Raw genomic sequence first — 25,860 nt, forward strand, 5'->3', positions numbered from 1 at the left:
ACCATAGAAAGTGAAGTAGTTGCCCACGACATGGACCTTAGAATACATTTTAGGCCCTTTGGAAAAGCTGGAGTATATGTGAATAGCCACTAACCACTACGTAACGGGAACATCCCTTTAAGGTGTTGTCCAGAGAACCCTTCTTCCATAAACAGCGCCACAACTTACTATGGTCTGCAGTGGTATTGCAGCTCAGCTCCTTATAGAAGAATGAAGCTTAGTCCCAATACTATGCACTACCAAAATCTAAGCAACCTAACAGTATGTTTTGGACTGTGAGAGGAAACCAGAGGACCCAGAGGAAACCCACGCAAACACACAAACTCTTTGCAGATGTTGACCTGGGTGGGATTAGAACCCAGAACCCCAGCGCTGCAAGGCAGAAGTGCCACCCACTCAGCCACCGTGCGTACAGCGACATCTTAATTTGTAGCACGTTATAAATAGTCGGGGACATATACAAATAGAATAAAACATGATATACAAACATTCATATGGAACAATCGGAGTGAGGGCCCCGTTCATTTGTTCCCTTGGTCCCTGTCGCAGTCACACAGAACATGTAAAGACTGACAAATACCCCTTTAACACTGTGGATCAGTACATATGGGAAAAGTTATGCAAATACGTCTTTCTGGGTGCGCCATAAAAAGCACATAATTTTCAGGCTCAGCATGTGGCCTGTAATAGAAAGCATCTACAAGGAGACATTTCCCCTCCTGGTCCACTCTAGTATAGACACGGCCTTATGTAACAAGGCAGGGCTGTTCTCTTTCTCAGCACGAGATGGCAGCAGCATGACACAAGGAGGAGGCAGAGCTCAGACCAAGGCTGGCGGGGATATGCTGTGCTTCCCTCCATTATTACATCCAGTGACTTATAAACCCTCTCCCTTCTCTGCACTGTACACTTCATCTCTTTTCTCGTGCACATAGTGAGAGCTGTCAGCATGGCCGGAGTGCGGGTGGCGGTGGTCACAGGGAGTAATAAAGGGATTGGGCTGGCTATAGTCAGAGGCCTGTGCAAGCAGTTCCAGGGGGACGTGTATCTGACAGCCAGGAACCCAAAACTGGGAGAAGAAGCTGTGAAGACCCTGAATAATGAGGGGTTGTCCCCGCTCTTCCATCAGCTGGACATCAATGATCCGGCCAGTATCCGGTGTCTGAGGGATTTTTTAAAGGAGAAGTACGGAGGACTGGATGTGCTCATCAATAATGCCGGGATTGCGTTTAAAGGTATGTCCTATGGCACTGCAGTTTAGAAATTTGGAAATGACTACATACAAGTGTTTTGAAGACATTATTAGGAATGTGAAATGCAGATAAAAATGTCTTAATCTGTCTGTATCTCCAGTTCTGTAATTCATAAGCCTGGTGCAATTTGAAAAATAAGATTCTTATCTTTAATATTATACCAGAAGCATGGTTTTGGGTACTACAGAACCCAAGATAAGGCAATGGGTACTATAGACCCCTACAGTTTATAAAAGTGACTCATCTCAGGCAAAAAGTTATTTATATATAAGAGGTCTTAAGAAGAGATTTTTTTAGGTAAATGGTTGAGTGTTTACAAAAAATATGAAATTCTAAAAAGGATATTTCATACCCTAAATCAGGGGTGTCAAACTTAATTTCCCTGGGGGCCACATTGGCCTTGTGGTTGCCCAAAAAGGGCCGTATGTAATGTTTACTGTAAATGTATAATCTGCTCAAGCTGTTTCTGAAGCCGGCACAAGTGATAACACCATCGACTTCCAAGACGACCTTTACAGCAGGGAGCACTGCTTTGTGGAAGCGAGGAAAGGTGAGTATCGGACCCTGCCCTTATACTGCACTCTCGATGAGAACAAGCATAGAGGCAGGGTCACATGAGCCGGGCCGGATAACACAAGGCCGACCCGCTGGCCTTGTGTTTGACACCCGTGCCTTAAATTATGGTGCTGTTAGTTTAATGGAGGTCACAACTGAAAAATGAAATAAAAAAAAGCATAATCACAGAACAAGCCAAGAGTCAGATAAATACCGAAATAACGAACAATAGCTGTATAGATGAAAGAGCTGGCAAAAATGACTTAACCTGCAAGGGGACAAGGAAAAAACCGAAGAATTTATTTGTTATCCAGGAACCCTGTTCCAGGTGTAAGGGGTTAACCTCTGCCGGTCCAGAATTAAACTTCAGAAAGCAGGGCGTGATAGTGTCTCTCAGCAGCCTAGCACTAGAACACTGTTCAGACTGCCGAAAAACAAGTGAGTCACAGAGAGATCAGTGGGTTATGACACTGTGGAGAGAAAAAATATTGCAGTGAATGAAATATATCACAGAATAGAGACATTGAAAAAAATACATCTCGTCCTGCAAAAAACAAGCCTCCATACAACTGTGTTTATCAATAGATCGAAAAATTCATCACATTTATTTCTTTGGAATAATGTACAGTATCCCTAGAGCCAATACTCTTGTGATCGGCTTCCCAGTCAATATACAGGAAGTCCCCGGGTTACATACAAGATAGGGTCTGTAGGTTTGTTCTTAAGTTGAATTTGTATGCAAGTCGGAATTGTATACTTTATAATTGTAGCCCCAGACAGAATTTTTTTGGTCTCTGTCACAATTGTATTTTAAAAATGTTGGGTTGTCATAAGAACCAGGATTAACAATAAAGATTAATTGCAGGCACCATTTATAACTGTTACAGCTGATCATTGTAGCCTGGGACTAAAGTACAGTAAATTACCAAAATCCAGAGGTCCGTTTGTAACTAGGGGTCGTCTGTAAGTCGGTTTTCTTAAGTAGGGGACCACCTGTATTAAGAAATCATATGTAAAGTCTCTCTCCTTTTTTCAGTCTAAATTTGGAATCAATCTCTGTCATTTCCATATTCTGTTCTTCCAGTTGCTGACACCACTCCATTCGGGACTCAGGCGGAGGTCACTCTGAAGACCAACTTTTTTGGAACACGAGATGTTTCCCATGAGCTGCTTCCACTTATTAAACCAAATGGTAAGTACATAAAGATGAAGTAAGATTTTACTTATTTATTTTACTAGACTGATGATCTACATCGGATTTATTGACCCTCCACCCTAGTTTCCTGGAATCAAAAAGTTACAAATTTTGGTTTAAATACTTCCGATTATCACCTGATCTGTAAAAATGTTACTGTCTTCTTTCCACTACGTATTGTGCTCTTACAGGACGAGTTATCAATATATCCACCATGCTCGCCCACTCCGCTCTGGCCAAGTGCAGCCCTGAAATCCAAGAAAAATTCCGCAGTGACTCCATCACCGAGGACGAACTGGTGAAGCTGATGGAGAAGTTTGTAGAAGATGCTAAGGAAGGTGTCCACCAAGAAAGGGGTTGGCCAAACACTGCTTATGGGGTGTCCGAAATCGGGATAATAGTGTTATCAAAAATTCAAGCACGTCAACTGAAGGAGACCAGGAAGGGAGAGGGAATTATTCTCAACGCCTGCTGCCCCGGGTGGGTGAGGACTGACATGGCAGGTCCAAAAGCCCCAAAATCCCCAGATGAAGGTGCTGTGACCCCGGTATATTTGGCTCTTCTCCCAACTGGAGTGGATTCACCTCATGGGGAGCTGGTCAGCGAGAAGAAAGTTGTCCCCTGGTAGATGAAAAATCCCTCTAATTCCCTTCAGTTAGATGTTTGCCTTAATATTCCCCCTTTTTAGATATAACAGTAGAGAATTTTTTTCCTGTAAATTTTTTTTTATATATATATATATATAAAATAAACTTTGCGGTTGGTTTACTACGTGATTCTGTGTGGCTTTGCATGATCTTTTATGGTTGAGACTGTGAGATCCCTCCACAAATGACAATCCGGTAAACGAGTCACCGGTGTCCCCCTACGCAAATACCATATTGCTGTTCCATAAGTTATGATCACTCAAGGGACATCAAGAGCACTAGTAAAATTTTAAATGACTATATACATGGTTTTCGGGGCTATTGTTTCTCCTTTGTGGAGACCACGTGGTCATACAGGCAATGCTTCCTGGGAAAGTGTATGAAAATGGGTTGTGGTCCAAAAGGGAAGAAAACAGTCTCTTTGAAATCAATTATTAACTATTCCAGATCAATGTCCGACCCATATCCCCATTTGCTTTAATTGTACACCATTGGATTAAACTCACATGGGCGCGGTTTTTTTGCACATCAGTGATTTTTCACTGAACCCATTCTGGCTTTTTTGGCGTTTCTGGTCCGTTTTTAGGCATGCGTTTTCAGTCCGTTTAAAAACGCATGCGTTTTTTACTGTTTACCATCCGTTCGGCTGCTTAGAACCTATTTATCTATTGAGATAAAGAGGTTCTAAGCAGCCAAACGTATGGTAAACAGTCAAAAACGGATGCGTTTTTTAAACGGACCAAAAACGACACATGTGGCTTCACCCTTAAGGTCAAATACAGATTATTCTTCTCTTCCTGGATTCAGTGATTTGTCCCTGATGCCTTGCCGGTCCATTCTTTTCAATGGGCTTTTTGACTTGTCAGTTTTTTTTTTCACTGATCAATGGTCAGTTTTGAGCCTGTTCTTTTTGTGTTCACTGACAACATTGGATCAGTGGAAAAAATTGAAGTGTGAAAAAGTCCAATCAAAAAAATGGGCCAGTAAGACATCAGTGACAAATCAGTGAGGCCTGCAAGAGAAAACCAATCTGTATGTGCCCAGAAGCCAAAATGGGTTCAGTGAAAAAACTCTTTTTTTAGCTTCTGGTGCCAGAGAAAACTCTGATCCCTTGGGAAGAAAAACCCTTAGAGTCCTTGGTCAACAATAACCATGGAAGTTTACATGGAAGAAAGCTGAGGAACACAATACACTGTACTATAGAAATTGAAATCGTATAAAAAAAAACAAATGTTTTGAAAATATTTTAAATACGCCCCTTCAATGTAAACAGTAAATGAAAAGTTCTATAGGTTGCGAAGTTGAGCTCCGCCCTCAACCCACAGAAGAGTCGTACCTGACTGCAGCCATTCCCCTTCCGCGTGCTGTTACCTTATCACAATTCTCGCTCTTCTCCAACCTGTGGATCCCGTAAACATTATCGGAGAAATAGAACACAAGGTCACATACTGTAACTTGTGCGGAAACAAATGTTGGCAGTGGCCATCTTCATTAAAAAAAAAAAAAGCTTAAATCTAAACTCAGAATAAGTCAACAATTAATGAATCATAAACTAACATAAGTTAACAATCCAGCCAAAAACTCAGAATGTAACAGTTTAACCCATTAACATCCAGGCCATGTTTCCTCCTTTTTTCCTGCCCACCATCAGAGAACTGTAACTATTTGATTTTTATGTCAACATGTGGAGGCTTGTATTTTGCAGGATGAGTTGTATTTTGTAATGGCACCATCCGTTAATGCATTTCTAATAGGAAAAATATTGTACACTACAGTAACTACAGTAAACTAAGTTTTTAAAGAGAGGCACAATGTACAATGCCCACTTCCTATGACCACCTGCCATGTAGAATGCCCCCTTCCTATGACCACCCACCATGTATAATGCCCCCTTACTGTCTCCTACCCACCATGTATAATGCCCCCTTCCTATGACCACCTACCATGTATAATGCCCCCTTCCTATGACCACCTACCATGTATAATGACCCCTTCCTATGACCACCCACCATGTATAATGCCCCATTTCTGTGACCATCCACCATGTATAATGCCCCCTTCCAATGACCACCCACCATGTATAATGCCCCCTTCCTATGACCACCTACCATGTATAATGCCCCTTCCTATGACCACCTACCATGTATAATGACTCTTTTTGTGACCCATACTGTGTCCTACCCACCGTGTACAATGTCCCCTTCCTGTGACCTTTAAACTGTATAAAGCCTTCCTGCTCAACAACTTATACTGCTTCCCTTCCTGTAGCCCCTTACCTATAATGCCACCCACCTACAGGATCACCATTAGGACAGGACCTGTGGAACTCCTATAACGGGCCCGGCAAATATCAATTGTATCTACAACAATTAAATCCTAGAAAAAAGGACTGTCTTGGGGACACAGGGGGCTACTGGGCCTGTAACTAGAACCCTTGGTGTCAGCACATAGCACTTTGGCCATTTATGTTTATATGTATTGCTTCGATATGGACAAAGCCCAAGGTAGTAACCCAGAGTAAGGTCACTACTAAATGTGCACTATTATAATGTCATGCAATCCTGTAACAAGGTAGCAGACAGGCCTCCTGATTGGCTAGTCACCCAGAACCTTCTAGAAGGGTGAACCTAAAGTTGATAACTTCTTTTCCTCCCTGGGTCTGGGGTGGGGAAGTTAGAATTAGTAGAGAGTGTAGAGTACTGGAGAAATAGAGACAGCCTACAGTATGTCACTAGAGATCTAGGGCAGTCTAATCTAGCCCCAGATTCAGGGTAATGTATTGTGAGCTACAGCCTCAGGTCTGAGGGAGTTATCCAGGCCTAAAACATGGCCTGCACGCAGCCGGTCTGCTACCAGACTGATGCTGCACTATTGTTTTCGCTGCTGTTTTTGCTTCTGGTATCGAAATAATGAACCGTGAGTTGGAAAGAACTACCTCAGCCCTGCTGCCCCACTTCTACAGCGTCCCAGTCAGTCCCTACGGGTGTGGGGAGATTCTCATTGGCCATGAGAGGGCCACATTACTCAGAAAAATATGTAGTGAAACACGCTCCAATGTGTATGAGCCAAACTTTTAAGAATCACTGTGAAAGTGTATTCACACACTCAGTTTTTTAGATGCAGTTTTTGGGGGGTTTTTTATGAGTAAATTTTTATTGAACATTTTGAAAATAAATTTTTTTTGATGTCCAAAACTTGAAATGGATTTAAAAAAGAGGAGGAGCAGCTTCTCTAAGTTATCTGTTCTCACCCATTATGATCTGCACCAGCTTTTGGCTTTAAAAACTGCATCTGAAAATCTAAACATGTGAACACACCCCTAGAAAAAAAAACTCCAAAAACTCCTTGTTGATGTCTCATCAGACTGCAGTAGTTTTCTTTCCCTTACTTCTCCATATGCCCCAGACTCTCCTAAAAGATTCTTCCAGAAATGTGTCTCTTTCCATAAAACCTTCCATCTTTATCAGGAAAGAGACAGGGGAGCTGCTGCACAGGAACAGAGAGTAGTGAGTATCAAAATTTCATTTTATGTTTTTGTTCACAGCAACAAAGGAAAGAAGTTGGGGGGAAGAGAGCATTATAATGATGGGGGCTACTAAAATAGAGGTATTACAAAGGGGGATGCTACAAAAAAGGGGGAATAAATTAATGGGGCTTTACAAGTGGAGATTGTGAAGAAAGAGGTAAGTAAGGGTTGTACAGGTTGGGGGGCATATTTAATTGTTGGCTATTATAAGGGGAAGCACTATACTGTGAGGGGCTTCAAGACGGGATTGTGGGGGCCAGTAAGGAAGGGCACTATACTTGTGGGGTGGCAGGGTTGAAACTTTGGACTTTTCAAAAGTTGGGACTTAAGGTTTCTAGTAAAAGAGTAGGCAATGAGTGAACATGACCTTGTGTAACCTATCAGGGCGCTTGTGTTTCTGAGCAGGAGATGGCAGCGTGACAGATCTCTATGAGGAGGAGGCCGAGCTCAGGCCTGTCAGGGAGGAGCTGCCTCCATGTGTTATGAGCCCTCTCTGCTCTGTGCATTTCCTCTGCTGATCTCGTACACATAGTGAGAGCCGTCAGCATGTCCGGAGTGCAGGTGGCGGTGGTCACAGGGGGTAATAAGGGGCTCGGACTGGCTGTGGTCAGGGCCCTGTGCAAGCAGTTCCAGGGGGACGTGTATCTGACAGCCAGGAACCCCAAGCTGGGAGAAGAAGCTGTGAAGACCCTGAATAATGAGGGGTTGTCCCCGCTCTTCCATCAGCTGGACATCAATGATCCGGCCAGTATCCGGACTCTGAGGGATTCCTTAAAGGAGAAGTACGGCGGACTGGATGTGCTCATCAATAATGCCGGGATTATGTTTAAAGGTACGTCCTATGGGGCTGAAATACTTGGTCTTCTTCCCTAGGGCCCCTTTCATACGAGCGTTGCAGAGTTTCATCAGCGTCTGATCCGGTTTTGGTCAGTGAAAATCTGACATTTTCCATCAGTTCACTCAGTTTTCAGTCAGAGTTTGATCAGTTTTCACAGCGCTTTTCAAACGCATAAAATGTGGAAAAAGATTTATTAATAGGGTCTGTATTTTTGCAATGCGTTTTAAAAGTGTCCTCATAGACTTATAAAGGGTGTTAAAAAAAAAAAAACATGGGTGAGAAAACCCAATGAATACGATGGGTCAGAGTCCAATGCAAGTCCGGCACGTCAGAAATACGCACAGAAAACGAGCATGAAAAACGCGAATGTGAAAGGACTGAAGTAAGGCCCAGTTCACATCTCAGTTATTTGCATCAGTTATTATGAGCCAGAACCAGGAGTGGTCGAATACACAGAAGAGGTGTAAGTATTTTCAGTGACTATAGAGAGGTAACGTATGAGGCATTTTGAAACGCAATTCAAACACATAGGAAGGGGGTCGGCCCGATCACGTATGCGTTTCCACATAAAAACATGCATCAGTAACAAACACCACACATTGTAAGGCCTAAAACCTCCAATGCCGAGATCAATATTGTCATTCAGAGTCTTTGGTTAGTAGGAAATCGCAGTTCTACATAACTATATTCAGGATGGGAAACGCAATGCGCGCACCAGTCATATTTAAAGGGGTTGTCCCATGAAACAAGTTAACTCCTATCCACAGGATAACTTGCTGATCGGTGGGGTCTCAATGATTAGACCCCCACAGATCATGAAAATTTGGGGGAGGGTCCGATGTACCTCCACCTGACACGTCGACCACAAGATGAGCGGTGTAGAAGGCCACGCTTGACCGTTCTACCCCATTCATTTCTATGGAGCTACCGGAGATTGCAGAGCGCTGTTAAAGGAAACCTACCACTTGTAGTGGCAGGTTTCCGATGGAAATACCGGGCACCAGCTCAGGGTGAGCTGGTGCCGGAGCTTATTTTAGTTAGTGTTTTAAACCGCGGTATCGCGGTTTAAAACACTTTTTAAACTTTATAGCCGGCGCAGGGAGGTACGCGCTCGGCGCTTACCGTGCGCGCGGCTACATAGGAAGTGAATGAGAGCCGCGCGCATGGTAAGCGCCGAGCGCGTACCTCCATGCGCCGGCTATAAAGTTTAAAAAGTGTTTTAAACCGCGATACCACGGTTTAAAACACTAACTAAAATAAGCTCCGGCACCAGCTCACCCTGAGCTGGTGCTCGGTATTGCCATCGGAAACCTGCCACTACAAGTGGTAGGTTTCCTTTAAAGGAAACCTACCACCACGGATCTACCTATTAAGGTAGGTGCCTCTATTGGACGTGAGGATAGCCCTTCTAAAGAGGCCTCTTTGATCCTACCAGATATCTTTTTGCGCGCAGCTACGAGGAGCTGCATGCACACGTCCGCGAAACCCCTTAAAAAGGCTATCCTCACGTCCAATAGAGGCACCTACCACCTGATCTGCCTTAATAGGTAGATCCATGGTGGTAGGTTTCCTTTAATGGCATTCATGAAGTAAATGTAGCAGGTCAGCTTAGCCATGTTGTGGCTAAACTGGCAAGACCAAGTTTCCAGACCTGAACTTGGCCATATAAAACCATCCTAAAAATTCATATAAACCAAAATAGAGATAAGGGCAAAACTCAAGATGGCCCTCAAATCTGACTTTGCATTGTGTTAACTTTTTGATGTTTCTTTTCATTTGGATTCTCGTTTTTCAAGAAGCAGAAATATTATTTAAATGCTTTGCGTCTACATTTTTCTTGTTATAGAGAATTTAATAAAGTTTCATTTACCATATATACTCGCGTATAAGCCCAGTTTTTCAGCACATAAAATGTGCTGAAAAACCTCACCTCAGCTTATACACGAGTCAATTTAAAAAAAAAAAACTTAAAGGAAACCTACCACGTGAAATTCAACTTGTAAGCTTCAAATACCGAGCACCAGCTGAGGGCGAGCTGGTGCCGGAGCTTATTTTCGTTATTCTCCTAAACCGCTGTACTGTGGTTTAAACACTTTAGTAATCTTTATATGTGAAACCGCTTCGCCGCACCGTGGTACGCGCTACCGTGCGCGCGTGACGTCACCTGCTCCCCGGCACTTCCTATTTAGGTGCTCGGCCACGCTCGCTTATTGTGTGCAAGGGCCTTTTCTCGCCACTCAGATGTAGTGGCTTAAACATAGAACCACTATACAAAAAATTGCATAATCACTCCAGTTCCCCTCCTGGTGTATGACGCAGAAGTGTCTTGCAAAAAATAGAGGTAGAAGATGTTCCCTTGATATTTCCATATTTCCATGTGTGATTCTGCAGAACTTTGTCTCACTCTGCACCTTAAGCTGTGTCACATACTCCTCAGCAGCAACCTCCCCCAGCTCTCTGAACACTATCTTCACACCAGGCAAGCTGTTCACTCTTAGTGCTTACACAGCATAGACTACACACATGTAACTGTTTCACTGCTGGTTTCTACCACTTATTCCATGCTGTATGTGATGAAAGCTGCCAGGCTGGTCACTATTTCGTCCTGTATGCATACATTATGTGGAGCTCAATGGATGTACTCAAAGGTTACTTAATGAGAGAACACAAAGCATCATTGGTCGTGAGGGCGGCTTACAACTGACTCAGCTCAGGGAAAAGAGAGGAAGTGGTTAGTCCACACCAACTTCTCTGGAAGATTTCTGACAAGTGGCTTCAGAACCAAAAATCAAGGCAAAACTCTGGGAAGCTAGCACAATATGGTCATCATTCTGTTTGATTTGGAAGGGAGAATCACATATGACAATTTGGAAGCACAAGTCTGTGTTGTCACTTGTTGTGAATGGAGGGACTTACCTACAATGAACATTTTTATCACATCCTTTGGTTTGGTATAGCCTACTTTTCTGGACTCCACCAATCCTGAGGCCTGGTCCCGTATTCATAATAATTCTCCATTTATGCCGATAAATAGTCTGTAACTAAACCAGACCTGAATGTAATTTTTCAAGTTCTATTTTACCAGCTGCTGACACAATGCCATTTGGTACCCAGGCTGAGGTCACTATGAAGACCAATTATTTTGGCACACAAGATGTATCCAATGACCTGCTCCCACTCATTAAACTTAATGGTAAGTAAAAAGTCATAGCCTCTTACAGAATCCCCTCCCCACACTCACATACACATTATATGGTGGCCTCTAGGTACATGAATGGAAGCTATGTATCTATATTGCTGCTACGATAAGTTACGACTCTCTCTGACTACTTTGTATTGTGCTCCTATAGGACGAGTGGTCAATGTCTCCAGCATGATGAGCAGCTCCGCTCTCACCAGATGTAGCCCTGAACTTCAGGAGAGATTCCGCAGTGACTCCATCACCGAAGACGAGCTGACGAAACTGATGGAGAAGTTTGTGGACAATGCCAAGAAGGGTGTCCATCAGGAAAGGGGTTGGCCAAACTCTGCTTATGGGGTGTCCAAGATCGGTGTGACGGTGTTGTCCAAAATTCAAGCTCGTCGAGTAAAGGAGACCAGGAAAGGAGAGGGTATTATTCTCAATGCCTGCTGCCCCGGGTGGGTGAGGACTGATATGACAAGTACAAAAGCCACCAAGTCCCCAGATGAAGGTGCTGTGACCACGGTATATTGGGCTCTTCTCCCAACTGGAGTGAATTCACCCTACGGGGAGCTGGTCAGCGAGAAGAAAGTTGTCCCCTGGTAGATGAAGGATTCCTGTAAATCTGTGTAAAAACCAAAACCGTGATTGGCCTTAACATATGTATATACATTGTTTTATGTAGTTTTGTATATAAAAGTAAACAACGGTGTGACCTTACATGATCTTGTATGAGTGAGACTGTGAGATCTCTCCTCTGTAATGAGACCATGAAAGAAAGTTGTTCTGCTTGGAAATACCACATTTCTCCTTCTCTTGATCACCCATGGGCCGTCAAGAGCAGTTGACAAATTTCTATCAATATAGTTATGGCTCTTGTGTCAACTGTTTCTTTATGTGGAGGCCACATGGTCCACAGAATCATATAGGCAATACTTTCTGGGTAAATGGATACAAACTAGAAAAAAAACGTCTCTCCAAAACCAATTATTGGAAACTTTCCAAGGTCAAGGTCCATCCTATAACCCCATTTGATTTATTTGCACACCATTGTGTTAAGATTTATCTATGGGGGTCACTGTGACTTACTGAACAGCTGTGACCCAGAGTGGGTTCATTATTAAACAGCTGTGTGAGAAGAGTATGGTGGAACAAAAACTGCCACCTGCTGACCTGTATTGGTATTTTTATATCATGGCCATGAATTTACATATTTTATTATGTATGTGTTCTGTTTGAGGTCACCTGGTAGAAAGCAGGCTGCTTCATTGTCTGGCTTCTCAGAACTTTCTAGAGGGAGAATCCCTTAGTTGATAAAGGGGGGGTTCTGCCCTGGGTTATGGGTGCTGAGAGTTGGAAGAGAATGAGAGTATATGCAGTATTGCATGCAGCAGAGCTAAGCAAACTACAGCAAGAGTTCCTGTCTGCAAACCATTGCTGTAGATCTGGAGCAGAGTGTCCCAGGATTAATGGACTAGTCTGAGCCTGAGGGCGCGTTCACACGTTGCGTTTTGACCTGCGTTTTCATTGTGTTTAAAACGCATATACAACAGCTGAGGAGATGTGATTTGCCTAATTACATCACTGTTAACATTTATGTTTACAAAACGCGTTAACGTATGCGTTTTGTTAACGTATATGTTAACATTGCATTAACAACACGTAAACGGTAATGAAATTAGGCAAATTACCTCTCATTAGCTGTTGTATATGTGTTTTAAACGCAATGAAAACGCAACCGAAACGCAACATGTGAACGCGCCCTAACAGCCATGAGCCTGAGGAAGTCATACAGGCCAGAGCCATAGCCAGGCTTAAAGCCAATGCTTCTACAGCCCAGCCTGGTATAAGTGATTGATCCTACACTACTGTTTACCCCTGTTTGCATTTAGGCTTGAACAATATACAAACTGTATGTTGGATCCTAACGGTTGCCATGGTAGCCTCGGGTCTTCGTTTGACCCGAAGCTATCTGACTTCTGCAGATTCGTTACAATGAGCCAGTGGCTCATTGTAATGAATGAGCTGCAAAAATGCCATATATTGCAATACAGAAGTATTGCAGTATATGGTAGCAGCGATCTGACCATCTAGGGTTAATGTACCCTAGATGGTCTAAAAAAATAGTGAAAAAAAAAAGAAAAAAAAAAGTTTAAAAAATAAAAATTTTTTATAAAATATTAAAACTTCAAATCACCCCCCTTTCCCTAGAACTGATATAAAACATAATAAACAGTAAAAATCACAGACACATTAAGTATCGCCGCGTCCCAAAATGCCCGATCTATCAAAATATAAAAACGGTTACGGCCGGCGGTGACCTCCGAGGCGGGAAATGGCGCCCAAATGTCCGAAATGCGACTTTTACACCTTTTTACATCACATAAAAAATGGAATAAAAAATTGTCACGGCGAGGACGCCGCCGCCTCGTCACGTGACGTGGGGTGCATCTGTACGCGTTAATTTAGCCTACTCAAACTTGCGCTCACCTTTCACTCAGGACACAAATTGAGCCTAAATCACACCTCATACAGCTCCAGCACCAGAACCAGACCCGCTGCCACCACTTATTGCATTTATACTGGGACCAATAAGTATCCCACTCTACATCAATTCTTGCTCTCAAGCAGTCACCTTGTCACACTCAGCACTCCAGCAGTCACACAGTTAACCACACTTCACAAGGCTATGAGTTCGCAGAGCATACAGGGACCAAAATTAAAGTGAAAAGCTTTAATTACAAAAAGTTGATCAGTGCATAAAAAGATATTAAAAACAAAAGAATTATAAAATGACACACAACACGGCAAAACAGTTATAAAATAAAAAGGGAGAAAAATAACAGAAACTTACAACTTAAAGTAAATCCTGATCCCTGGAGGTGGGAGAAATGAGGGACACACTCAGCTTGTCAAGCAGCCCCCAAAATGTGAACACCAATTCTTGGATTTCATATTGTTTTATAACTTCTCAGTTTGGTTCAGATTTCAGAACCTCCCATTCATTAATTAGTCCAGAGGGTCATTCACGATTGGGCAAAGTGTTAATGAGGGGGGAGAGTCCAGGAATATTTAAACAGTTCTTTGTTTCCAAATCCTGATGCAGAAGAGGGGGGGTAGGGAGACCAAATGTCCTTTGGGGTCTGAACAGACCAGTCTTCAGTTCAGAGGTTATCAGGCTGTTAAAGCTCCAGGATGTCATAAAAGCTGCCTGGACGCTTCAATAGATGCCAAATATTTAAACAAAGTTTGTAATTACCCTGTTGTTAAACCAATCTTATAAATTCACGATTAATATCTCCTTGACACCTCCCCCTTTCAAGATTGGGCAAATTTGAAATGACCCACGCCATTTTAAATTTTCCCAAGCCAATTACCAATAATACATAGCAGAAGTTCAGTACCATAAAAATCATTGCCATAAGATGTGATTACCTGGGCACATCAACCATCTGGTCCTTTGTCCTGTGTATAAGGCCAAGTACTATCTCCCCTGGTCGCTTGTACACTGCTGTGCTGGGACCCCCTGCTGACTTTATGGCTTTGTGCTGCAGAAACACTAAGTTCTGTGTCCCCTCTCCCAAGTGTGAAATGGTTAACCCTCTCCCTGCTGGATGAAATGCCAATGGAGTTAAGTGTAGGACTACTGTACCCAGTTACATTGTGTTTTGGTTTTCCCGCTGTACAGCTATTAGGGTCCCTCTCTTTATCATTTATACTACAGGGCTTAGGTTGGACCACTGACTGAACGCTCTCCTGAGAGTCCCTATGCCCCTGCTCCCCTTTCTGATCGCTCCCCAAAACTGCACTGACAACACTCATCACTGGGAACCCGACCTCACTGTGGACCCCAGTCTCCTCTCTCAGCACTGGCTCTAGTGTACACGCTGTCTGTGGCTCATAGACACACTGCATCTCCCCAGTCTCCTCTCTCAGCACTGGTTCTAGTGTACACGCTGTCTGTGGCTCATAGACACACTGCATCTCCCCAGTCTCCTCTCTCAGCACTGGCTCTAGTGTACACGCTGTCTGTGGCTCATAGACACACTGCATCTCCCCAGTCTCCTCTCTCAGCACTGGTTCTAGTGTACACGCTGTCTTTGGCTCATAGACACACTGCATCTCCCCAGTCTCCTCTCTCAGCACTGGTTCTAGTGTACACGCTGTCTTTGGCTCATAGACACACTGCATCTCCCCAGTCTGAGTAGAGGCATCTTTGTGGCTCATGCTCTGAGCCCTACTCATCTTGACACCTCTTGTCTGCTCTAGGACCTCTCCTTGAGTAATGGCCTCCACCAGATCCACACTCATGATCTTAGAGCTTTGAGGTGCAAATTCAGAGACTCCATCTTGGCAGCCTCTCACACCCTTCACCATATCTGCTGACTGCAGGGTTATCTCTGGGGGCCCATTTACCACCCCCTCCCTCTTAGCTTCCTCATACTGGGACACCTCTGGTTCTGGAGCAGGCATAGCCTTGCTCTTGCTATCCTGTCCTCCCTCCCAGACCAGTCCCCTTGGGCTTCTGCCCATTTTCTCATAGGATTGTTGTACATCAGGCACATACACAGTTGTCATTTTTCCCAAATCATTTCCCAACAATACATCCACAGGCAATTCTTGTGACACTCCCACTTGTCTGATACCTCTACCAGAACCCCAGTCCATAAAAACCTTGGCAACGGGCACTCCTGGATGGCATCCGGTTATCCCCTTCACAGGCAAAGTCTTTTCTGGAATGATGTCCTTAGGGTTTATAACCTCAGGGCGAACCAATGAATAACTTGCCCCTGAGTCTCTTAATCCCTGTGTGACTCTATCACCCACTATCACAGTCTGCATATGGTGCTGTAACTTGTCCATATCACCAGAAAGCAGCATGACTACTGGTACTGTAGAGTAGACAGTTGCCCCTCTCTCTGGGCACGCAGACCTCAGATGACCCACTTTGTTACAAATAAAACATTTGCGCATATCCCCCTGATTTATAGACTCCCTCAGTGTAAGGTTCTCACCCACTTTGGAGACAGAAGGCTGTGATGTTGTCCTGGCTTGTTTCTCCTTCCAGCTGGTGGACCTTTGGGGGGATGTTTCCCTCTTTGCTTCAGGCATCCGGTTGGCGGTGTAGGAGTCTGCAATCTGCGCAGCTTCATCCGCAGTTTTAGGCTCCCTGTCACAAACAAACTGTCGTACATCCACAGGACAAATGTGCAGAAACTGATCTTTTATCATGAGATCCTCCAGGTCCTCACGGCTGTTGACAGAAAGTCCTCGGGTCCACTGTAGAAAGGTAGTCCGTAAGTTGCCTACTGTATCAGCGTAGCTCTCAGTTGGTTCTCGCTTTACGCTCCGGAATTTCTTGCGGTAAACCTCTGGAGTTAAGTTGTACTTTTTAATCAAAGCAGCTTTTATAGCATCATAGTCCTCATCAAGCTCAAGAGGAAGGTCAGCAAATACTTCCAGGGCTTTGCCTCTTAACCCTGGGCTTAAATACTGTGCCCACTGCTCACGGGGCAGATGGTATTGTCTGCAGGTCTTCTCAAAAGACCGCAGAAAAATGTCCAAGTCCCCATCCTTGTCCAATACTGGAAAACGTTCTTGACGAGGTCTCTTGGGGTCTACATCTTGGGATTGGGGTTGCACAGAATTGATACCCCTTTCAATCCGCGCCATTTCCAGCCTGAATTCTCTATCAGCCTGGCGCTCTCGCTCTGCGGCCGCTCTCTCCTCTCGCTCTGCGGCCACTCTCTCCTTCTCTCGCTCTGCGGCCGCTCTCTCCTTCTCTCGCTCTGCGGCCGCTCTCTCCTTCTCTCGCTCTGCGGCCACTCTCTCCTTCTCTCGCGCTGCTCTCTCCTCTCGCGCTGCGGCCGCCTGATTAAATTGAAGGATAAGCTGCAGGCGCAGGCTAGGATCACATTCACCTAGCTGCTGTAGGGCCATTTGTAGAGACACATCCATGCCTTCCTGAGGGCTCCTGCTGTGGGTAGCCTCAGGGGAAACTCTTCCAGGATTAATGTCCATATCTTGGCTCCCTTGAGCCGTGCCAGATCCTTGCTCTGCATCTTGCTCCATCAAAGCACAAACCAGCAGCTCTTTGGACTTGTCAGCCGGGTCGATGCCTCTCTGCTCACAGAGGTGAATTAGAGCCTCCTTGCTCTGTCTCTTGTAGATGGTTGCCATCACTGAGTGCAACCTTTGCCAAATAAAAGATAGAAAAGAAAAACGGGGAAGGGAAACTGTTTGCACGTGTGTCTTAGAACAGCACTGATTTGGTCCGTGTAAAACTAGGGTACTCCTCGCAAGGATTCCACTAGTCCTTAAGTGCAGGGGTCAGTTACTTAATCCCAACACTTAATGCTCTGACAAAAATGAATTTATCCCACCGCTGCCACCAATTTGTCACGGCGAGGACGCCGCCGCCTCGTCACGTGACGTGGGGTGCAACTGTACGCGTTAATTTAGCCTACTCAAACTTGCGCTCACCTTTCACTCAGGACACAAATTGAGCCTAAATCACACCTCATACAGCTCCAGCACCAGAACCAGACCCGCTGCCACCACTTATTGCATTTATACTGGGACCAATAAGTATCCCACTCTACATCAATTCTTGCTCTCAAGCAGTCACCTTGTCACACTCAGCACTCCAGCAGTCACACAGTTAACCACACTTCACAAGGCTATGAGTTCGCAGAGCATACAGGGACCAAAATTAAAGTGAAAAGCTTTAATTACAAAAAGTTGATCAGTGCATAAAAAGATATTAAAAACAAAAGAATTATAAAATGACACACAACACGGCAAAACAGTTATAAAATAAAAAGGGAGAAAAATAACAGAAACTTACAAACTTAAAGTAAATCCTGATCCCTGGAGGTGGGAGAAATGAGGGACACACTCAGCTTGTCAAGCAGCCCCCAAAATGTGAACACCAATTCTTGGATTTCATATTGTTTTATAACTTCTCAGTTTGGTTCAGATTTCAGAACCTCCCATTCATTAATTAGTCCAGAGGGTCATTCACGATTGGGCAAAGTGTTAATGAGGGGGGAGAGTCCAGGAATATTTAAACAGTTCTTTGTTTCCAAATCCTGATGCAGAAGAGGGGGGGTAGGGAGACCAAATGTCCTTTGGGGTCTGAACAGACCAGTCTTCAGTTCAGAGGTTATCAGGCTGTTAAAGCTCCAGGATGTCATAAAAGCTGCCTGGACGCTTCAATAGATGCCAAATATTTAAACAAAGTTTGTAATTACCCTGTTGTTAAACCAATCTTATAAATTCACGATTAATATCTCCTTGACAAAAATGATCAAAATGTCGCACAGACCTCAAAATGGTAGCAATGAAAACGTCGGCTCATTTCGCAAAAAATGACCCCTCACACAGCTCCGTGCACCAAAGTATGAAAAAGTTATTAGTGTCAGAAGATGGCAAAAAATTTTTTTTCTTTTTTATACACATTCGTTTAATTTTTGAAAATGTATTAAAACACAATAAAACATATATAAATTTGGTATCACCGCGATCGTACCGAACCAAAGAATAAAGCTGACGTGTTATTTTGAGTGCACAAGTCGTAAAAACTGAGCCCACAAGAATGTGACCACGTGCGGTTTTTATTCAATTTTTCCACATTTGGAATTTTTTTTCAGCTTCGCAGTACACGGCATGTTAAAATAAATAACATTACGGGAAAGTAAAATTTGTTACGCACAAAATAAGCCTTAACACAGGTCTGTACACATAAAAATGAAAAAGTTATGGATTTTTGAAGGTGGAGAGCGAGAAATGAGCGAAAAAACCCTGCGTCCTTAAGGGGTTAAGAAGTACTAACTTTTAATGCTTTCCTTTCTGTAGCCCCTTACTTCTGCCACCCATCTTTTAGCCACCCCGTAAAATAAGTTATACCATATGTGGAGGGGTGCTAAGGCAGACGTTGTATAGTGCTAGGGCCATGAAATGAGGGGCATTCAACTTTTGTAGGAAGGGTTGAAATTAGGAGTGGAACAAGGACAAAGCTTGGGACCTAAAACTTTGCAACTTTTGCCACTTTTTCCACATCCTAAAAGTTGGGAAGTGTGTGATTGCATGTCCTAGTATATGTGTAGGAAATGTGAACACAGCCTTATGTACCATAGCAGGGCGGTTCTCTTTCTCAGCACAAGATGGCAGCAGCATGACACCGCTCTATGAGGAGGAGGAAGAGCTCAGTCCTGGGCTTGCGGGAGGAGCTGCCTCCTTGTATTATTACCTCAGCCTTCTCTTTTCTCCCCTCAGTACATTTCCTCTGCTGATCTCGTGCACATAGTGAGAGCTGTCAGCATGGCCGGAGTGCGGGTGGCGGTGGTCACAGGGGGTAATAAGGGGGTGGGTCTGGCTGTGGTCCGGGCCCTGTGCAAGCAGTTCCAGGGGGACGTGTATCTGACAGCAAGGAACCCCAAACTGGGAGAAGAAGCTGTGAAGACCCTGAATAATGAGGGGTTGTCCCCGCTCTTCCATCAGCTGGACATCAATGATCCGGCCAGTATCCGGTGTCTTCGGGATTTCTTAAAGGAGAAGTACGGCGGACTGGATGTGCTCATCAATAATGCCGGGATTGCATTTAAAGGTACGTCCTATGGGGCTGAAAATCCTTTCCTGATACACAGCTCTAAAGGACTGAAGCAAGGATGTCTTTCTGTACCACATCATGCTGTGAGTAATAGTCAGGGGTGCAGCATCCATGAGGCGAGTTGAGCATTTTGCCTCAGGCAGCACCACCTGTAAAAAGATGTGGGCGGCAGGATTAGGGATGCAACTACCTACCACAAAGCAGAACCTGACACCTAAAAACATTGTCTCTTCACACCCAATGTCAGCATGGGGGTGAGACATTGCATGGAGAATTGTGTCACTAAAGAAATAACCCGATATATTCCTTCTGGATGGGGTGGAGGGGGCGCCACTCTATAGGTCGGCATCAGAGACTTTAGATTCATCCCTGGTTATAGTCATCCCACTCCGGGAGACCCGGGATGCCGGATAGACACTAATCCTATGTTCACACTAGAGCTTCTGGACTAGCGCTTCTAGGGCCACTGTTATACAGCTGTGTCATATTCTGCAGAGCAATATGTAATCAGCACCTGCCCTGCCCATAAGACCCATTGACTACAATAGGCTCCATTGGAGCGTTGGTTATTTGAGCTGATACTGATGTGAATGGAGCCTTATACTGGTGTGGCTGTGCTGGTCTCGTGTTGCTGTTAGTGCACAGTCATGCTGAGTTGTGTTATCTGCACTATAACCCGTATTTCTCTCCCATATCCATAAGATATGGCTCCTCCACTCTCATTGACAATACATGACACACCGGAGATACCAGAGCGCTGAGCTCAGCATTAAGTAAAGCTGCAGGACACATGCTCCTGATTGGTAGGGGATCCAGCGGTTAGAATTGGAATGAGTGGGATGCTGCCGAGCTGACGTACGCTAAAGGATATTCCAATCAAATTCTGAAATATATAGTCAAAATCTAAGTCTGAAAGCCTGACAGCAGGCAGCGGTCCAGTGACAATCCTAAGCCTGGTGCCACACGCACCGCTTTGTCTGCGTTTGCGATCGCATCGGCGTTTCTATTGCAATGCAAAACACCGGCGGCTCGTTCCCGATCGCAGGCGTTTCCATAGAAACGCAGATGCGATCGGGTCGCAGCCCGCCCCGGTAGGCGCGGTTTTGGCTGCGTTTGCGTTTTCAAACGCAGACAAAGCGGTGCGTGTGGCACCAGCCTAAGTGGCCCCGTAATAGTGACCCATAGGCGTAGATCCAAGCCAGTGACGACCTGTTACTGGACCAGGCCAAATCTGCTTTCAAAAAGGGCGGGAAAATGATAGGAAGGCAGGGAAATTCATAATCCATAATTTAAAACCTTGATATAAAATTGTTAGGTGATTGTCTCATTTTTGCAAAATTGTGTTATTGAAAAATTGGTCATTTTTATGTCGGAACATTCTGAGGGTGCGGTCACACATTGCGTCTTGATTGCGTTTTAAAACGAATTAGAATAGCTGAGGAGAGGTGATTTGCACGTGTTAACGCATGTGTTATCACATTTACGATGCATTTTGTAAACATAAGTGTTAACAGTAATGTCATTAGACAAATCACCTCTCCTCAGTGGTTGCAAAACGCAATGAAAACTCAAACCAAATGCAACGTGTGACCGCACCCTAAGGCCTCTTGCACACTAGCGTTGCGTTTCACGTGCGGGTGCAATGCGTGAAAAACTGACGTTTTGGCTGCGTTTTTGTTCCATTTTTCCTTGGAGTAATTTGCGTTTTTGCGTTTTTCACGCGCGTGTTGTTAGCGTTGTTTTTGCGTTTTCGGCGCATTTTTGACGCGCGTTTCAATGGGAGACTCGAGCAGTTTTCAAAGGGACCATGATTTGGGATTAAAATGTGTTATTTAATTGAAAAATAATGTCTTCTGATAATTTGCAAACATCTGCGATCTATTCTTCACTGTTCCGCGCGTATATTATCTCCCGACAATTTAGCAGATGTGAAGAACAGTGAAGAATAGAATAAAACCAGTGAACACAGTGAACACAGTGAACACAGGATCATTTAAGATAAAAACACAGTGCAGAACACAGTGCAGAATAGATTACAGATGTTCGGCACATCTGCTTACTTGTCGGGAGATACGCGCGGAGCGGTGCGAACAAAATAGCATGTGAAGAACAATATATATGTGTGCAGAAGACATTGCAGATGTATGGAAACATCTGCAATGTGTTCTTTACACACATATATATTGTTCTTCACATGCTATTTTGTTCGCACCGCTCCGCGCGTATCTCCCGACAAGTAAGCAGATGTGCCGAACATCTGTAATCTATTCTGCACTGTGTTCTGCACTGTGTTTTTATCTTAAATGATCCTGTGGTCACTGTGTTCACTGTGTTCACTGGTTTTATTCTATTCTTCACTGTTCTTCACTGTGTTTTATTAATTAAATGATCGTTCGCGAGCAGGGGAAATAATGTTATTCTGGTCACCTAGCAACCCTTACGTTTAAAACGCATTGCACTCGCATTGCACTTGCAATGATTGCGAGTGCAATGCGTTCTTGATGCATCTCCATAGACTTGAATGGGGCGTGAAAAACGCGCGTGACTCGCAAAAATAGAGCATGCTGCGATTTTGACGCGCGTGCAAACGAACGCAAGCACGCGCGTTCAAAACCACGCAAATGGAGAAAGACCCATTGAATACAATGGGACAGAGTGCAATGCGAGTTCTGCGCGTCAAATGCACGCGCAGAACTCGCGCGTGAAAAACGCCAGTGTAGAAGGGGCCTAAAGGCGCCAATGTTGAGATCAGTATTGCCACTCACCTAGGATGCAGACAATGTGAAAGTAATTTTAGTTCCAAAAAATATTTTTTGGGGGGGGGGGGGTGTAAAATGCATGTAATTGTACTTTTGGGCCTGATTTCAATAAAGTTTTACCTCAGCTTCAGTAAATTTTTAAGACAACTGAGAAAAGAGTTAATTCAGTTTTGTGTTAAAATGTACATGTAATATGTGAACCTGTCCCCTACGTCCCACCACTAGTGCCTGGTCTGGTGCCGCTTATTTAGGCCACTGCAGGACCTTAGCTGAGATCCCTGAGGTAAATAAATTTGACCTTCCCTCAAGCACAATGTCACCTGACAAGCCGGAAGGGGGATGGGGAATCAAACATTGGGCCGCTAAAATAAGTCTATGTAGTGTAAAGAGTAAAGTTCATGGTAACACAAATCCCATATTTCATTAACTTTATATATAAATAGCATAAATAAAGACACAAGACAATGGGGGACATTTACATAAAGTGTCGGTGTCTGCATTGGCTTTGTTACCGACCTGCTCTCGGTAAGAAGACACACATTTAATATTGTGGAGCTGTGCAGAGACATTTCTGGCGCCGAGACTATTTTCTGTCCCTGGCACCAAAATGTGGCCCGAGCACCAGAAATGTGTCCAACAGTCCCTGCTAGACCAGTTTTCTTTTGGTCTACTTTCCGTCAGTTTACACCGCCCAAAAAGGGCTGCGACACATATTAATTGTGTCTGAGTTTCCACTCCGCCAAAGCCACGCCCCTTTTCGGAGAAGAGTCGGAGCAGACGGAAAAAGTCATTTTTTCTGGCGCCGCCAGCTAATAAATAGGTCTGAGAGCAGAACATGTGGTGAGAGCGCCACAAAACTGGCGGAAACGCCATAGTAAATGTCCCCCATTGTTTTTAATGGAGAAAAATGGCCGTGATGTAATAAGAATAAGAATATTAATGAATATTATATAATTAAAAACTGTTTCTTTAAAACATTAAAACATTCAATCATATAATAAATATATATTAAACTGAGTCTCCCCAGCATGAGCTGGGAGACCAAACCCCTACTAACAAACAATCGCGACAAGATTAAGTGACTCAATTAAGGGCGGGCTGGGCGGGCCGCTGCTCTCTGAAGCTCTTGAAGAACTGGCCCAGAAACCCAGGTGACAGCTCCTAATATTCGTAAGTAAGGGGCGGCCAGCTGCCAATCAGCTGACCGCCTGCTATATTTCACCTGGAGACAGGAATGCCATTGACCCAGCTAATTACCAATCACAGCTGATCTTGCCTAACCACCAATCAGGTGGCATTAATTTCATGAGGAGAATTGCAACAAACATCACACAAAAAAGAGCGGCAAAATTCAACTCTGACAGAAACACATTAACCCTTTCATGAACATATCAAGTAAAAAACAATGGGGCAAATTTACTTACCCGGCCCATTCGCGATCCAGCGGCGCGTTCTCTGCTCTGGATTCGGGTCCGGCCGGGATTCATGAAGGCAGTTCCTCCGCCGTCCACCAGGTGGCGCTGCTGCGCTGAAAATCATCTCCACGCGCCTGAATGCACCACCTCGGACCAGGTGAAGGTAAGCGGTCCCCAAGCGACACTTTTTCGGTTTTTAAATGCGGCGGTTTTTCCGAATACGTCGGGTTTTCGTTCGGCCACGCCCCCCGATTTCCGTCGCGCGCATGCCGGCGCCGATGCGACACAATCCGATCGCGTGCGACACAATCCCGGGGCAATTCAGGTACAATCGGCGCAAATCGGAAATATTCGGGTAACACGTCGGGAAAACGCGATTCGGGCCCTTAGTAAATGACCCCCACTATCTCCAGGGATTGTGTTACCATGTATCCCCTTCAAAATAATGTCAGGGGCCCCTGTGCATTATACAGAAAATAGAAGAAGACTTTGCGGTCATTTGACCAACCCAACATTTTTACCAAGCGAATGGATTCACCTACAATGAGTGTTTGTATCATATCACTTTGCTGTAGTATGCTTGTTTGGACCCTACTGATCCTAAGGCCTTGTCCCTTATGCACAGTTTTGAATGTCAATTTTTGTTTCTTTTTTTCTAGTTTCTGACACCACACCATTTGGTACCCAGGCTGAGGTCACTCTGAAGACCAATTATTTTGCCACGCGAGATGTTTCCAATGAGCTTCTCCCACTCATCAAACCTAATGGTAAGTAGAGAGTAATAGGAAACCCCTTAAAGTGCACACAGATTAATTCTATGGTTGCCTCTACATAAGTGGAGGCTATATACCTAGATTGCTGTGGTTTTATAGGCTACTATCCCTCACTACTATGTATTGTGCTCCTACAGGAAGAGTGGTCAATGTCTCCAGCATGATCAGCCCCTCGGCTCTCGCCAGATGTAGCCCTGAACTTCAGGAAAAATTCCGTAGTGACACCATCACCGAGGACGAACTGACGAAACTGATGGAGAAGTTTGTGGAAGATGCTAAGGAAGGTGTCCATCAAGAAAGAGGATGGGCAAACACTGCTTATGGGGTGTCCAAAATTGGGGTTACTGTGATGTCCAGAATTCAAGCTCGTCAACTAAAGGAGACCAGGAAGGGAGAGGGCATTATTCTCAATGCCTGCTGCCCAGGGTATGTGAGGACTGACATGACAAATCCCAATGCCCCCAAGTCCCCAGATGAAGGTGCAGTGACCCCGGTATATTTGGCTCTTCTCCCAGTTGGAGTGGATTCACCCTACGGAGAGCTGGTCAGCGAGAAGAAAGTTGTCCCCTGGTAGATGTTTCCTATAAATCTGTGTTAACAAACAAAACCACAATTGACCTTAACGTACAGAATGTATATAAGTGTTTCATTTCTGATGTAGTTTTTTATGTAAAAATAAACTGTGTGACTTGGCCTTATCTTGTATAGCCACGACTGTGAGGTCTGCCTTGTGAGACCATGAAAGAACCCAAACATAACAAGACACTGTTGTTCTGCCTGGAAATACCTGTATAATGCCCTTTTCCTGTGACATACCATCTTGTATCTTGCCTCCTTGCTCCTCTTACAATGACCCCTTAAGACCCACTAACTTATAATGCTTCCCTACCCGAATCTTCTTACTTATAATCCCACCCCAACACCCATGGAATGCGAAACCCCATCAGGGGTCAAGCCACAACAAAAGGGCCACTACACCGGTCACAGCTACCCTTCTGATCCGTATACCCGACTCTGGCTTACCATCTCGTTAGCATCTTGTGTAGGTGGGCGGGGCTTTATTGGCTAAATTGCGAGGCTGCCTAGTGCAGGTGCACCCCGAGAGTG

The 25,860-nt window shown here is 44.4% G+C and overlaps 4 protein-coding genes across 4 annotated transcripts; 3 read left to right on the forward strand and 1 right to left on the reverse strand.

The window, feature by feature from the left end:
- Nucleotides 1-753: 753 nt before the first annotated feature.
- LOC140119564 (carbonyl reductase [NADPH] 1-like) lies at nt 754-3,740 on the forward strand. Its single transcript, XM_072138733.1, has 3 exons — nt 754-1,235; nt 2,893-3,000; nt 3,195-3,740. Exons 1-3 carry the CDS (start codon nt 950-952, stop codon nt 3,629-3,631), a joined length of 831 nt encoding a protein of 276 aa, XP_071994834.1. The 5' UTR covers nt 754-949; the 3' UTR covers nt 3,632-3,740.
- Nucleotides 3,741-4,686: 946 nt separating this feature from the next.
- LOC140119566 (carbonyl reductase [NADPH] 1-like) lies at nt 4,687-12,151 on the forward strand. The gene is made up of 3 exons (XM_072138735.1): nt 4,687-8,008; nt 11,100-11,207; nt 11,365-12,151. The coding sequence occupies exons 1-3, from the start codon at nt 7,723-7,725 to the stop codon at nt 11,799-11,801; spliced, it is 831 nt and encodes a 276-aa protein (XP_071994836.1). The 5' UTR covers nt 4,687-7,722; the 3' UTR covers nt 11,802-12,151.
- Nucleotides 12,152-12,532: 381 nt separating this feature from the next.
- Nucleotides 12,533-17,628, reverse strand: LOC140117103 (uncharacterized). The gene is made up of 3 exons (XM_072133537.1): nt 16,989-17,628; nt 15,492-16,922; nt 12,533-12,541 (listed from the first exon to the last, which is right to left on the reverse strand). Exons 1-3 carry the CDS (start codon nt 17,373-17,375, stop codon nt 12,533-12,535), a joined length of 1,827 nt encoding a protein of 608 aa, XP_071989638.1. The 5' UTR covers nt 17,376-17,628.
- A 1,751-nt stretch (nt 17,629-19,379) lies between these two features.
- Nucleotides 19,380-25,450, forward strand: LOC140119562 (carbonyl reductase [NADPH] 1-like). Its single transcript, XM_072138732.1, has 3 exons — nt 19,380-19,803; nt 24,640-24,747; nt 24,891-25,450. The coding sequence occupies exons 1-3, from the start codon at nt 19,518-19,520 to the stop codon at nt 25,325-25,327; spliced, it is 831 nt and encodes a 276-aa protein (XP_071994833.1). The 5' UTR covers nt 19,380-19,517; the 3' UTR covers nt 25,328-25,450.
- Nucleotides 25,451-25,860: the final 410 nt, after the last annotated feature.

This window comes from Engystomops pustulosus, chromosome 2 (genome assembly GCF_040894005.1).
Source record: "Engystomops pustulosus chromosome 2, aEngPut4.maternal, whole genome shotgun sequence".
Taxonomy (NCBI): Eukaryota; Metazoa; Chordata; class Amphibia; order Anura; family Leptodactylidae; genus Engystomops; species Engystomops pustulosus.

What these genes read in the sequence shown, in the direction of transcription:
- LOC140119564 (XM_072138733.1), top strand. Translation starts at nt 950, where the DNA reads ATGGCCGGAGTGCGGGTGGCGGTGGTCACAGGGAGTAATAAAGGGATT. An exon ending in TGCCGGGATTGCGTTTAAAG is followed by an intron (nt 1,236 to 2,892) that starts GTATGTCCTATG and finishes CTGTTCTTCCAG; the next exon opens with TTGCTGACACCACTCCATTC. An exon ending in TCCACTTATTAAACCAAATG is followed by an intron (nt 3,001 to 3,194) that starts GTAAGTACATAA and finishes GTGCTCTTACAG; the next exon opens with GACGAGTTATCAATATATCC.
- LOC140119566 (XM_072138735.1), top strand. Translation starts at nt 7,723, where the DNA reads ATGTCCGGAGTGCAGGTGGCGGTGGTCACAGGGGGTAATAAGGGGCTC. An exon ending in TGCCGGGATTATGTTTAAAG is followed by an intron (nt 8,009 to 11,099) that starts GTACGTCCTATG and finishes CTATTTTACCAG; the next exon opens with CTGCTGACACAATGCCATTT. An exon ending in CCCACTCATTAAACTTAATG is followed by an intron (nt 11,208 to 11,364) that starts GTAAGTAAAAAG and finishes GTGCTCCTATAG; the next exon opens with GACGAGTGGTCAATGTCTCC.
- LOC140117103 (XM_072133537.1), bottom strand. Translation starts at nt 17,375, where the DNA reads ATGGCAACCATCTACAAGAGACAGAGCAAGGAGGCTCTAATTCACCTC. An exon ending in GAGAGAAGGAGAGAGCGGCC is followed by an intron (nt 16,923 to 16,988) that starts GCAGAGCGAGAG and finishes GCAGAGCGAGAG; the next exon opens with GAGAGAGCGGCCGCAGAGCG.
- LOC140119562 (XM_072138732.1), top strand. Translation starts at nt 19,518, where the DNA reads ATGGCCGGAGTGCGGGTGGCGGTGGTCACAGGGGGTAATAAGGGGGTG. An exon ending in TGCCGGGATTGCATTTAAAG is followed by an intron (nt 19,804 to 24,639) that starts GTACGTCCTATG and finishes CTTTTTTTCTAG; the next exon opens with TTTCTGACACCACACCATTT. An exon ending in CCCACTCATCAAACCTAATG is followed by an intron (nt 24,748 to 24,890) that starts GTAAGTAGAGAG and finishes GTGCTCCTACAG; the next exon opens with GAAGAGTGGTCAATGTCTCC.